Source organism: Saccostrea echinata, unplaced genomic scaffold (genome assembly GCF_033153115.1).
Source record: "Saccostrea echinata isolate AGI-Se365-2 ecotype Australia unplaced genomic scaffold, CSIRO_AGI_Sech_v1 ptg000001l, whole genome shotgun sequence".
NCBI classification, from domain to species: Eukaryota; Metazoa; Mollusca; class Bivalvia; order Ostreida; family Ostreidae; genus Saccostrea; species Saccostrea echinata.
The window spans coordinates 44,365,153-44,379,015 of NW_026889750.1; the positions used below are offsets into that span (position 1 = coordinate 44,365,153).

A 13,863-nucleotide genomic window follows, 5' to 3' on the forward strand; every position below is an offset into this window, starting at 1 on the left:
AACATGTATACCTTGACGAGCCAGGCCAGTATAAAAATGAGGGTAATAAAGTAGACGAAGGCTAGCTCAGTGTAAAGACTGTCTATAGCTCGGTACATCAAGAACACCCAACCCTCCTGTGACGCGGCTTCATATACCGTGAAGAAACTCGTAACTGTAAAAATATCATTCATCATAAATCTGTAGTGAAAATCAGTAAAATAATTAGACTAATGCCCTGTTCACACGGAGAGTTTAATTCGAATTAAACGTAAGTTACTGCGAATTAAATTTGATCCGCGTTCACACGGAGAATTTAATGCGAATTAGTTTAATTCGAATTAGTTTACTGCGCATTAAATTACTTCGCATTAGCTCCGTGTGAACGCTAAGCGAAGCTAATTCGAATTAAATTTTGACGCATGCGTAAGAGCAAAATTAAGTCACCTGCCACATGACGGTGGTCAGTTATAGGTACCTATGCCATTTTTAGTGCAAAACAAAGGAAAATTACGTTAATCACTGAAATGTGTATAGACACTATGACTATTATGTCAAATGGATTTGCTCTGCATAAGGTGACGTGATTTGAAAATGACGTCATAATAGCCTTACTGTAGAAATAAAATTTTAATTCGCATTAGTTTACTTCGCATTATCTGTCATGTGAACGCAATTTAATTCGCATTATTTTACTTCGCATTAATTTACTGCGAATTAAACTCTCCGTGTGAACAGGGCATAAGATTAATATTCTGCTTGTATTTTCCAAGTCTACTTTCTATTTTGATCTCAGGGTAGAAAAAAAAAGATAGTAAATCCATCTCTGGATTTTTCTGCATATTTCATACTAGTGGTGAATGGGTACATGTAATACTGAGTTTACACTTCCTTAACTCTTTACCCCTTGCACTGTCTGTGACGTAATACTTGCATTACATTTTGTCACTATTTGATGACGTTATCCTTTTCCCCGCAGAGCACTTGCGATTACGTGCAGAAAAGACGTGATTTTGAACATGAAATTTACACATTTTGTGTGTAGCGATTTATTTAAGAAATGAATTTAATTTTTGAAGATTCATGAGGACATGAACTACGACGCTTTACGCCGGCATATTTCATGAAGCGCGTTAGCGCTTCATGATAAATATGCCAGCGTGAAGCGTTGTAGTTCATGTACCTCATGAATCTTCAAAAATTAAATTCATTTCTTATATTTACATTATTTTTTCCACAATTTACGCAACTCAACTGTCATTTTTAAAGCAAAACAGCTTGCACTATAGGTTTGATGTCAAGTACGGTATTCTGACGTAACAATGGAGATACTCATGCTCATCAATGGTAGTTCATGAGAAAATGAACAGAATCTTAAGGAAAAATATTTAGAAATGTATATATTGTAATAATGCTGTATTTATCGTCAAAATTCACGCAACCATCCGCAATTTGAATTCAGTATTTTTAATGGTAATTTTTGTTTAAATCATTATTTCGTGTGGACTGTGTTACACGTTTTTTACTATTAAATCATAGCTTGTACTTTATTAAAAAGTTTAAATCCAAAACATTGTTCAAAATATTTGTTTGATTTTCCAGACAGGGTTCAATTTCTGTGCTCATAATAAAGTGAGACACAACGACACTCATAACCGCCCCCTTTTTTTATTTCTTCGGTCACATGCATAACCATTTTATTGAAACTTGCAGAATCTTCTAATAAATAAAAATAGAAATGAGAAAAGAAGGATTATCACTCGTAAATATTTCTATAACAGTTATTTTACAGATCCATGGAGAGAAAAAAAAAAAGAAGTTGGCATATTATATATTGTATTTGTAGCTTTCAACTTAAATTTTATCTGAAATAATAATTTTTTTTTTTAACAAAAAAGAATTTTGAATATCTCTTAATTTTCTATTGGACAATAGCAATTCGTCGAAAGGAGACATCTTATTTTAACTGACATCTTCTTGATAATATTTTTGCCGATATACAGCTGAAATACTGCCGACTCGGCGTTAAACAATAATCAATCTTAAATTAGCAATATCTTTACAACTACATATACATGTCGACTACTATAAAAAAAATCAGCACATTGAATAAAGAAAAGCATTCATTTTCCCGAAAGGCGAACCTCGCATAAAGCATATCGGAATGCAGTATTTCTTTTCTTTGGAATGGATTTAAAACACATTTTTTAAAAACAATATATCAGTAATAGTCGATAGTATTTTTTTCCGGTGGTGTCCGAAGTATTCCGATTAGTTGTTGAGCAAATCAGGCTGTTTGTACTGTTGGAATGGTTTAATCTATGAAAAATGCATAAATGGTAGCTGTATTTATCGAGAAATATAGAAAGTATTTCCACTATTTTTGCTAGGCCTGCCAACGGAATACGTTCAAAATCAGATTTCTATGGCATGATGAATTCTATAAATATGCATATTTATATCGAATTCAATCAAACTTGCATTTATAAAATATTTAGTAAAAATAAGAAACATAGTATATACAATCAAATTAATTCATCAATTATTCATGAGCTATCAGGAGTTGGTGCGTAGTAGATACACAGATTTTTCAATGTCTGCTTCTGTGATTGTGCTGTTATCCCTATGATCATCATATTATTAAAATACACAATTTAATGGCAGAAAAAAATCCTTAATTCATTGTGTTTGTAAAATTTATACAATTTTAACCGGAAAAAAGTTCACGTAGATCAGAAAGGAAAATAAACAGAATGTCCCAATACTTTGCTGCATTTCATTTCCGAATTTTCTTTTCTTTTCTTTTTTAATTCACTTTTCATTTCCTACATTTTATACTAGTTTTCTTTTCTGACATTAATAAAATAGTATTTTCAGGCAATAAAACTGGGGTGAAGACTTTCCTTATCGAAAATCAAAATTTTAAACAATAAGTCATTGACATCCAAATAAGGTACATGTTTTGCTTTGCTTTTAAAGAAACCAATGTTGAGTTTGAGATCAATATAAATGTGTCTCGGATATAAAATAGGTGTAGTCACTGACATAATATAATGCAAGCGTAGTTGACTTTTAGAGCGATCATTCATAAAATTGGTAGACATAAAATGCATATGTAACCACTGTTTGTATATACATGTATTTGGAAAATGTAGTTTGAAATAAACGAAATGTTTTTATTCTGTTAGAAATTCTATTTTCACCTACCAGGTTAATGAAAAAAGTACCCCCCCTCCCCCCCAAAAAAATCCGACTATGTAAAAAAAAAAAGTGTCGGAAATGAAAATAAAAAAAAAAAAATTCGGAAATGCTGAGCATGATTCCGGAGTTGAAATATAGCGAATAAATTCCGATCAGCTCTCCTATTCAGATAGCAGTTGATAGGAGATGTGTAAACCCCCCCCCCTTCCGGGCGAGGAAAGGCGTTTCAATTGCATTGGTTTTCAAATCTAAGGGTGACACGGAAGTGGTAAATAAGGTCACGAGTTAACTGTCCATCCACAAGGTGGCTGTCAAATGTGTCACATTGCTGTCATTCCTGTGCATTACATATGCATATACATGTACATGTAGCTGGTGGAAGAATCCCATCAGACCACATCGTCTTCCCTTTCTGGAAAGTTTACTTTGCCTAGAGTTTTTCATAAACTTTGTCTGATTTCTAATGTATGCAGTATAGACATACATGAACCTATAGTGTATATGTATATTCTAAAACTACATGCGGTAGCGACTAATATAAATGAATATGCATTTAATATACTGACGATATAAATGTACTCAAGGCAGTTCAAGGAATATTCCTAAGGGAGCCTTTACCCACTGAAAAACTAATAGCTAGCTCCGGAATTTGTTGACATATAAACTTCATAAATGACAAGGTGCCCATGCATATGTTTATATTTACTAAAAAAAGTTGGGGATTCTACTTGCATATATGTAATTGCTTTCTTCAATGGCTGTAGTAATAAAAAGGAGGGTCAAACTCCCTGAACTCTCCCCTCCTCTATATTTGCACATGGTGTGTTTTGTGTTTTCATTTTCAACTCTTTGTACATTTAAGTATCTATTAATTGGATTCATTAACACCATTTTTTGATGCAAAAGTATTTGTTTATATTAAAAAAAAAGAGGAAAAATATATTCACAAAAAAAAAAAAAAAAAAATAAATAAATAACGAGACTTTATGCCGACTCTTGTAGACAACCATCGGTTTGTAGACTTTGCCATGTTATCTATAATAATGCTAATGATTAGAGAGATTCTAAGTGAAGGGTTACCGGAGCATCAAAGCTACAATGATTACATACGTGCTTGGACGTTGAGAAAGGGGGAGGGGGGTATTCAAAATTGATTAAAATGTTTTATATCCGTATGACAGACAAACAAACAAGTATTATTATAAACATATCTTCTTTTTTATGAATGTTGGGAACGCTGACTTGATGATGAATTCTAAATTTAAATTGATCTACATGAACATTTTACTTTCTTTTTCATGCAGCATGATTTTCGTCGTTTCTTTTTTTTTCTATTTTGTGTATGTGTATTCCGTGTGATATACTGTGTAAGGCGGAAGAAAACAGGTTGTACTTTTGCGAAATTGAATTTGAATCGAACAAAAAATTAGATTAAATTAAAACAAGGCATTATTCTATGATCAAATCCCCTTTTCTCTGCAGCTGTATGAGAATATGAACTTCTGTCGTAATTTTATCGGTTCCTTCCATCATTTTCTGTGCACGCTTTCCATCAAACAGTAACATTAAAAAAATTAAATAAAAAAAATGAAAAAAAGCAAGAAACTTTCATTTGTCGAATTTGGTAAATTGTGGATCGAGGGTCCCACCTCACACAAAATTGGAGGAGTTCCACATCACCAAGCCAGTGGTTCCAGTGGTGAGCTTATTTCGCCTCAATAGAAAGATTTTACTTGACTCGCCCCGAAGTTTCGTCAAATAAATCATACGACTCGGACATATTAAAATTGGAAAAAATATTCTTTTTTGAAAAATATTTTAGAATAGAATTACAAAATTTATTACATAATCATTCATTATCATACCATCAAAATTTTACCCGTTATCAGAGCAGGAAAGATCAAAAACTAAATGTGCGTTAAAGTGCGTGATTGCGGGGTAAAGGTATATGCGTTAAAATGTGTGACTGCGGGGTAACGGTATATGCGTTAAAATGCGTGACTGCGGGGAAGGGGGTTAAAGGGGATTCATACATTATACCTGTCTACAGTGTTTTACATAGTATCTAAACTAAATCTTTACCAGTAATGATTTTTTTGTTAGACACAGAGTTGCTCAATTATTGATAGCATTAATTGGTATATGAACTATGGATGAACTAAAAATGCTGAAACATGTACATAAAAAGCTAACTGGCACTAATAAGACATAAAGATGGAGCACATATCTACTATATTCTATTTCAATTCAAAAAGTCAAAATTGGAATGCGTATACAGTCAAACCTTGTTATCTCGAACTCAATGGGACCAAGAAAAAACTTTGAGGTGTCCAAGGATTCGAGATGTCCGGGGTAAAATACTTCAAGATTAAGGGGTTAGGACTTCAAAATCACTTCGACATATCCATGGTATTCGAGATATCAGTGTTCAAGATACCGAAGTTCAACTGTGCTTCCTCAAAGGAAGTGCAACTCCTGACTGAGCAACATCGTACTTACTGAATTCATCAAATCCGTCAAATCCTCGGTGTACGTTGCTGAGCTCCAGCTGCATACACACCATCCCACTGGTACAGTGATAGCCGTAATCCGGGTTCCTAGAGCAGTAGTAATCCGGAATCATCAGGTCAGCCTTCGTCACATTTCTGAAATGTACACATTCATCTGATCATAGAATTCTACACCAAAGCTATTCTAGGTCTATTGTATGTATGCATGCAGTTATATATTGATTTATTTCTCCCATATGAAGTAGCAAATATATAATATACTAGATGAAATCCCGCGCAAGCGCGGGGAATTGAATTTATACCACTACCAACAGAAAAAAATCTAATAATATATATATTGTAGTTTCTACTGACAGCCTACAGGCTTATAGCAGGAAGAAATACTTTGTTCGAAATCCCGCATGAAGTAGAAGTATGTCTCCAACCCCCCCCCCCGGGTAAAACTTAAATAACAAAATCATTAATTGACGTTTATTGTGAAACCTGTTATATACAATGTACTATGTTATGGATATCGTACTTCAAATGCTCTTATTTCATTTCCATCCGAATAAAAGCAGTGCATATGCACATTTTACTGAGAAATAGATTTTTTTGGTAAAAATTCACAGGTACTTGGGTCTTGGTTTATAAATATGTATGTACCTTATTGATATGTAAAAACTGTACCTTACCTCTTTTTTTTTTAACATATCAATAAGATACATGTATACATATTTATAATCCAAGACCTAAAAGTACCTGTGTAAAAATTAGCTTTTATTTAACGCCCTATGAATACACTGGCGGATTTAGAGGAAGGCCCAACCCCCCTCCCGTTTTGTGTCCAAAATATACATAAAATTTAATAAATTATTTTTTGGTGTGTCCGTGGGCCCCTACACCAAACTGGTTGCCCCCCCCCCCCTTTTTTCAAGATTCCTGGATCCGCCACTGGAATAGGCCGAGTATTTGATACAAAAGACTGTATTCAGAAAAAAACTGAAATGTATAAATTAAAGCAAAAAATTATACAACATAATTGTACTTGAATAATGCCTTATTCATTGATATTCTCTTTTCATGTAAGCAAGTTTATTACGAAGTACAAATTGTACTTCAGGTTCGTTGCCACGATGCTTTCAGTGAGGAATATATACAAATTTTACCGATAAATTTATTAGGAAAACCTACTACATATATGTAATAGTCTTTCCATATATAAATATATTCACAACTTACAGTGTTATCAATGATTTACCATTATTTCAATGACCATTCACACAAAAGCTATTTTTTTTCTTTTTAACATAGGGCTCGATGCTATATGATGTTCTAGAAGCTTCCGTCAATATTACAATCGGTGAATGACGAAAATAACTTGCACATTTCCCTTTTTAATCGGTTATCACAACTTATTTCTTTTATATCATTTAAATTAAGTTTTGATTGAATAATTCAGTAATGACGTTCAAGGAAATAAATAAACGATTGCTTGTTGTCAGTTTCATTAAAAATTGACAGCAACTTTGATCCGCCAACCGGAAACGCCACCGTACTCACGTTTTTGCTATTTCATGGCTGTTTATAGAAAATAAAAGTAGACTTTTAATCTAATGTACGATACTTACAATGCAAGTGAAATCTAAATATAGTTTACGGACATCATCTTGTATCGTGTGTATTCTTAGAGGAGTAAGTAAGAACTCTGGTTCACCAGTTTCAGAGTTTATTTGCAAAATTTATTAATTTATAAGTATAAGATGTATATAAGATAAGAAAATAATTTTCTGAAGGACTAGCTGGTATCATTAAATTGAGTGTATACCTGGGATCTGTGCCATTCCTGACACAGTGGTTCTTCAGCTCACCAAAAAACTGTACTCCCAGAATTCCATACAGAGACATGAAGAACAAGAAGAAGGTCGTAACATTGATTATCTGGTTACGAGAGCGCCTGGAATATCAAAAATCAGTATACAGAACACATACAGTAAAACTTGTCTAATCCAGACACCACTGGTTCCATAGAAATTGGCCGGATTTGACATTCCAGATTACTAGGTTAGGCAACATTTTAAACAAATGAATTAATTGGTAGGGACTTAAAGTTTACATCACATGAAGTAAGATTTCCGAATACATGACATCTGGATTTGACAAGTTTCACTGTATTATGAATTACCCTTTTTTAACTACACTGACAGTTTTGAATTCTGTAAATGATCCTATTACAAACAGGACTTAATATCTGCTGCAGTAAAACAATACCTGTTTTCAAAATTTCCAAAAATTGCTTTTTTTCAATTTAGAAGTCCCAATTGAAGCTTAAGAATTATATTACTGTATATCAACATATCATTATTTTTTATGACAAAATGTATCAATATGAAATCATGTTTACTTGAAAATTGTTTCAATCCTTTGTTTTGGTAGTTGGAATTTCAGCTTTTCTCGGAAGAGCCTAATCAGGATAAGTGGGCGGGGAAATCTCATTATTGACCAATAGGAATACATATCCACAATTTTAGTCATTTCAAATACCTGGAAAGAAAAACACCATACTTCAATTACAGAAAGTCAATTTAATCGACATATTTTTTTCTTATTTAACACCAGGGATTTTTTTACCCTTTGATTCCAGGGGCCGGGACCCCTCAGTTTGGGAAAAATAGCCATATTTGGTTGTAATTGGGAAAAATATCTTCATACAAATAAATGGGAAAAAACAAGCAAAAATCAAATATTTAATCATTTTTTTTATTATTTATAGTATGAAGCTGGCCTAAACCAGCTTTAGTGAATATGATATAATAGCAGCTGTAGAAGTTCGGAACCTTTAAAATGGTAAAGCCGCAGGTATAATAACATTGTAAATGAACATATTTATACAACGTTGTCATCTTTTTTACCTTTATGTAAGTTCTTTGAAAATATTTTTGATAGTGGGTTTGTTCCAGATGAGTGGTTAATCGATATTGTTAGACCAATTTATAAGAATAAGGGATTCAAACCAGCCTGAAAATTACCGTCCTAGGCAAACTCGAGAAACTGACATGGTATACGTTTATTTATTAAATAACAACCCTGACTTAAATTTTAAACATCGATCCCGCTCTAAAAAATACGCATGCAAACATCCGTAGTATTCCGAATACTTCTCGGAACGCATCGGATGGCTCGTACATCACACAAAGAGAACATAAACACCTTTTAGTCATTTTTGAATTTTTTTTTATTTTAATAATTTACAACTTACTTTTTTTCATATTGGAAATTTTTAGGTAAAATTTTGGGAAAAACATGCACTTTTCAGCACTGGGAATGGGACCGAATTTCAGCCCTGGAGAGACCCTAAAAAAATCCCTGAACACATACATGTGAAAGGGTTCTGAATAAAATCAGTGACATTGTGATTCAAGATAATGAAGTTTCTTTCTCTGGTGCAATCATAAATTGGCAAATTTCAGTCTTAAAAACAATATGTATTGGATTTAATTATGTAATGGAGTGTACATGAAATTAAGCTTAGATAACAAGAAGCAGCGTGAAAGGCCCTTAAATATGAATCCTGATAAAATAAGCATATGTAAGTGCTATACAGTGAATAGAAATATTTACTTATGGGCTGATGCATAAAAAATTCTTACTTGTAAAATAAGTGACATCCACAAACACAGAACCATAACTCCATCAAATTGACACCATCGATCTTTAATATAGGGGGCTTCACCCTTCAAAGCAAAAGAAGAATATTTCATGATATTGTTTTTTCATTTAAAACACGTAAAATTATGTAAAAAGTTAAAATCAAACCTCTTAAAACTGAACTATATGCAATCTGCAGGGCACCAAAACTTAACACTTCAGACAGTGAATAATAAAATGAATTTTTTTTTTAAAAAATAAAGAATAAAAATAAAACGCAAACCTTGACTATTCCCCTGATGTGCATTTTGGCAATCATTTCTGCGGAGAACAGGAAGGTAACGATAAGATCAAAGATAAAGGTGACATACATCAAGTGAACACTCAAAGCAAACATCTCAGGAGTATTGAGACTAACTGATACAAGACTCAAAAAGGCACAGAATCGAAGCAGTCCCCGAACCCACGGCTTGTTCACCCAGTCGATGTCCGCATTATCATTCAGGTTTTCATCCGGACCAAAGTCAGACAATGGATGACTGTCCTTGAAACTTGTTTTCCTATTTACCAACATTTTGGATAATGCAGGAACAAAAGTGGTCTGCATATTTTCAGTCAACTACGATTTATCATCAGTGCTTTGTTAAATTGTTTAAATGCACCTCCATTATGATGTGGAGTAGATGCATTCTTACCAATTCTTTTTGTTAATCATTATCTAGAAAGAACAAAACAATATTTAGTACAGCAGAAGCCAAAAAAAAAAAAACTTTCTTGAAGAAACTAAATCCATTTTATCAAGTTTGTGGAAAGGGGCACAATACGCTTACTCTGTTTACAGGGGCTTGCTCCAGGTGTGTAAAAAAAAAATGAAAAAAAAAAAAAACCATATAGATCTACCAACTAAATAAAGCTACGAATACAGTTTAGTAGTTGGAATATGATTTTACTAAAATAAATATAACTTTGTACACACCGGGAGAAAGCCCCTGTGTACCGTTATATATGTAAATCATTGTAAATATCCGACATTACATTCCCTTTACACTACAGATTGCCTAGATGCAATTCCGACTAAGGAAATCTTCGCACTCGCAGGACTAATCCATCATTATTTGAATATCGGACATGTTTACATCAATACCATATTTAACTTACACAATAAAAGTATTGTTTTACATGATATTTTACCATAACAAAAACAGCATCTTCATCAGCATTCAGCAGCCATTTTTTAATAAAAATAATTGTTGCAGATTAGTTATTGGAATACCGAGCCCGATTCTAAAACGTACTGGGGGATTTTTTGCGTAATGAGGGACAAGACAATATTTATCACAAAGGTGGGATCGTTGAAAACAAACAAACAAACACCCCCCCCAAAAAAAAAAAACAAAACAAAACAAAACAAAAAACAAAAACACAAAAAAAAAAACACTTAATTTTAAATTTTGAATTATTGTCCATATAATGTTTACTATATACTCATGCGCTATAGAGAATTTTCTGTTTTATATTTTGAAATAAGTTTTAAAAAGTAAAGGTGGTGTTTGCAATGTTCATGTGAAATTATAATGTTAAAATCTCTCATTTGGAAATAAAAAATGAAAATTAAGATTCAGAATAGTGTCCGCATGTTACAAAACAGCGTGAAGCTCGCTCTACTTCCTGTTTTGATATAGCATTTGTGTTCATTGATCGATTTTACAAGGTACATTGTATCTCTTAGCATCCTGTTCCAACATCATAGTTAAATATTCATCCTTGATGTCGGGCAAAGTGTATATTAATGCAAGAATGAATCAATGCTACAGTATTGAAAATATATTCAAAATCATCTCATTATATTCGTTGACCAGAACTGCATGTGAACTTTTGGGATAAATAAATGTGGACTCGGTGTTAAAGATTTGTTAATCTCTTTTATTTAACTGAAGATATCTTAAATAATTTTACAACAATTTTGTTTGAGTAATTAATTTTCTTACATTAGTGTGTAACCCCCCCCCCCACCCCCTCGATAAAACGGTAATATATTTGGATTATTAGTCCCCTACTGGTGAAACCGGAGGGGACTATAGGTTTCCTCTGAGTCTGTCCGTCCGTCTGTCTGTCTGTCTGTCTGTCTGTCCCTCTGCCTGTCTGTCAGTCTGTCCCACTTGGTTTTCCGCACTTTTTTCTTAAACGCTTGCAGATATTGAGCTGATTTTTGGTATGTGAGTGTATCTTGATGAGTTACACAGATCAAGTTTGCATTTCGTTCCGCTTCATTGATTTTTGACGGAATTACGTCCTTTTCAATTTTTACGGGTTTTCCGCCATTTTCCTCCAAACGCTTGTAGATAATGAGCTGATTTTTCGTATGTGGCTTTACCTTGATTAGTTATAGATCAGGTTTGCATTTCGTCCCGCTTCATTAATTTTTGACGGAATTATGGCATTTTCAATTCAGATTACACTTGCCGGTAGGGGACTAGTATTGCTAATGCAATACTCTCAGAATGCTTGTTTTGCTTGTAAGGAAATTTTGAAGTTCGATATGTTTCTTTCTGAAGAGATACTTTTTCCTTTTTCGTGTACATGATTCTCCGTCATTTTATTCATTAAGACGATATATATATTCAACGCATTAACTGTCCAAATAAAGAGGGGTGTCTGATATGGATGCGTTAATTAAATTGCTAAAGAGTTAACATTCGGTTTTTGAGGAGTTAAAATCGGCCAACCACTGCTTTGCCCACGTATTTAAAAACGCATTTCCAATACATAATTATACATAAAATAATCGGATCAGGTTATCCAGGGGCCCTTTCACAAAAGGACTTACGACTAAGACCAAAATTTAATTCTGCTGTTAACGTTCTAATTTATATCAAATTGAAATTTTTATAATCTTTTAAAAAGAAATGTAAAAAGATATTTTTACCCCAGCAATTTTAAACAGAATCATTAATTTTGCAAAATTTTACAATTTACTAAAGTTTTTGGTCTTAGTCGTAAGTTCTTTTAATTGTAAAACAGGCCCCGGGACACTAAAAATGTTTGGGGCATTATTTAACAATTCCCGTTCCTTTTCTACAGATGTAGAAAACTGAGTAATAGATTTCTTTCTTACCCATCCCCCCTTTATATTAGTGCCCCCCTCCCTCTTCAAAATAGCTATGTGTTATTTTGTTTGAAGTTTGGTGTTTTGTTTTCAAGAGGATATACATCCTCCCCTCCCCCTATAAACATTGCTTAATTCGCCCCTTTTAAAATGTTAAGAATAGCTAAAGCTCTCTTTTGTCACCAGTTTGATTTCTCCTATCATTTTTGCATAACCGCCTCCTATTGACCTTTTATGAATGTATTTCACAAGTCGTTCTTAGATTAGGCTTAATAAAATGTTACATGGTATGACTCTGATTGCGTGATGACACAAGGGCAATTAAAGTAGCAGTGCAGAAATATATTTTGTGATTGAGAATTTAGGAATGAAGAAAATATATCTGAGAAATTCCTTTGTAGATATTAAATTAAGGTAGTCCGATCCTCAGGTACAGAAAATCAGCTTTTAAGTAATGGAAAATGCTCACAAAAATGTCTCTGTTTTCACATAGTAACGTGAAATTACCCATGGAATTTCTTCAAAGTTCATCATTATAGTTAATCATATTAAATAGGGAAAATTATCAAATCTCAAATATATTCTTAGGAAATGCGAATAAAAACACAAGCTATGCATTTTTTAATTGAAAATTGATCAACAAATATAATTTAGGATAGAAAAGTATAGGTATCCACACATTTGGAGAAAATTGCATCTTTTTTATGCTTATACAGTATTGTTCTTTTTTTACTTCAATTATCATATAATACATAGTGTAAAAAGCTTGTGCTATCATTGCTAGACATCACATATCATGTCTAATTTCATATCATGCTAATAAGCTTTGGTATCTAAAACTAGTCTAAAGGAAATTCAATTTCTCTAAAAATGAATTCATTTTTTTTTCTTTTATGGGGTACAAATGTCAACTTTTTACAAAACCGTTTCTAAGACTTCAAAGAACCTTGAATCATATTAAGATGCATAAAATGAAAATTGTTGCATGAAAAGATTTCAATCCAAGCTTCATTTTGAAACTTTTTAAATAAAATAATAAATTTGAGAGTTATCCTTCATGGCTGAGGATCAGATATCCTTAAAAATTAACTGATGCCTTATTAAGAGAAAGATTGCAGTCTCAGTCCTATGGTTTCTGCATTAGAAAACAATAATATTCTGCCTGACAGAGTAACAAAGACTACCAATTAAGCTTAGCGCTTTTCAGTATTTTTTATTTAATGTTGTTATTTTGTTGCTTTTATAAGGTCCAAGCATGCGTGTTGAAGATATCGCAATAGGCAATATCATCTATTAGCAATGGGCAGTTGGCTGTCGTATATGGAATTCCATTGACTTTGACCATTGCTTATCGAAATCTAACGTTGTACAAAACGATATTTATAGCATTCATTTATTTCTCCAGAAAATATCTAACTTTTGACAATACTGATAACATTA

The 13,863-nt window shown here is 32.8% G+C and overlaps 1 protein-coding gene across 4 annotated transcripts in view; it reads right to left on the minus strand.

Annotated features, from left to right (window-relative positions):
• Positions 1-10,029, minus strand: part of LOC133192362 (sodium leak channel NALCN-like) — a 39,955-nt gene extending 29,926 nt beyond the window's left edge. For all 4 annotated transcript variants that reach the window (XM_061328399.1, XM_061328388.1, XM_061328395.1 and 1 more), the window contains exons 1-6: positions 9,601-10,029; positions 9,320-9,403; positions 8,074-8,213; positions 7,498-7,626; positions 5,680-5,825; positions 12-154 (exon numbers count right to left, since the gene is read on the minus strand). In XM_061328399.1, coding sequence (XP_061184383.1) covers positions 12-154; positions 5,680-5,825; positions 7,498-7,626; positions 8,074-8,213; positions 9,320-9,403; positions 9,601-9,924 — 966 coding nt within the window. In that variant the 5' untranslated portion in view covers positions 9,925-10,029. The remainder of the gene's footprint in view (positions 1-11; positions 155-5,679; positions 5,826-7,497; positions 7,627-8,073; positions 8,214-9,319; positions 9,404-9,600) is intronic.
• Positions 10,030-13,863: the final 3,834 nt, after the last annotated feature.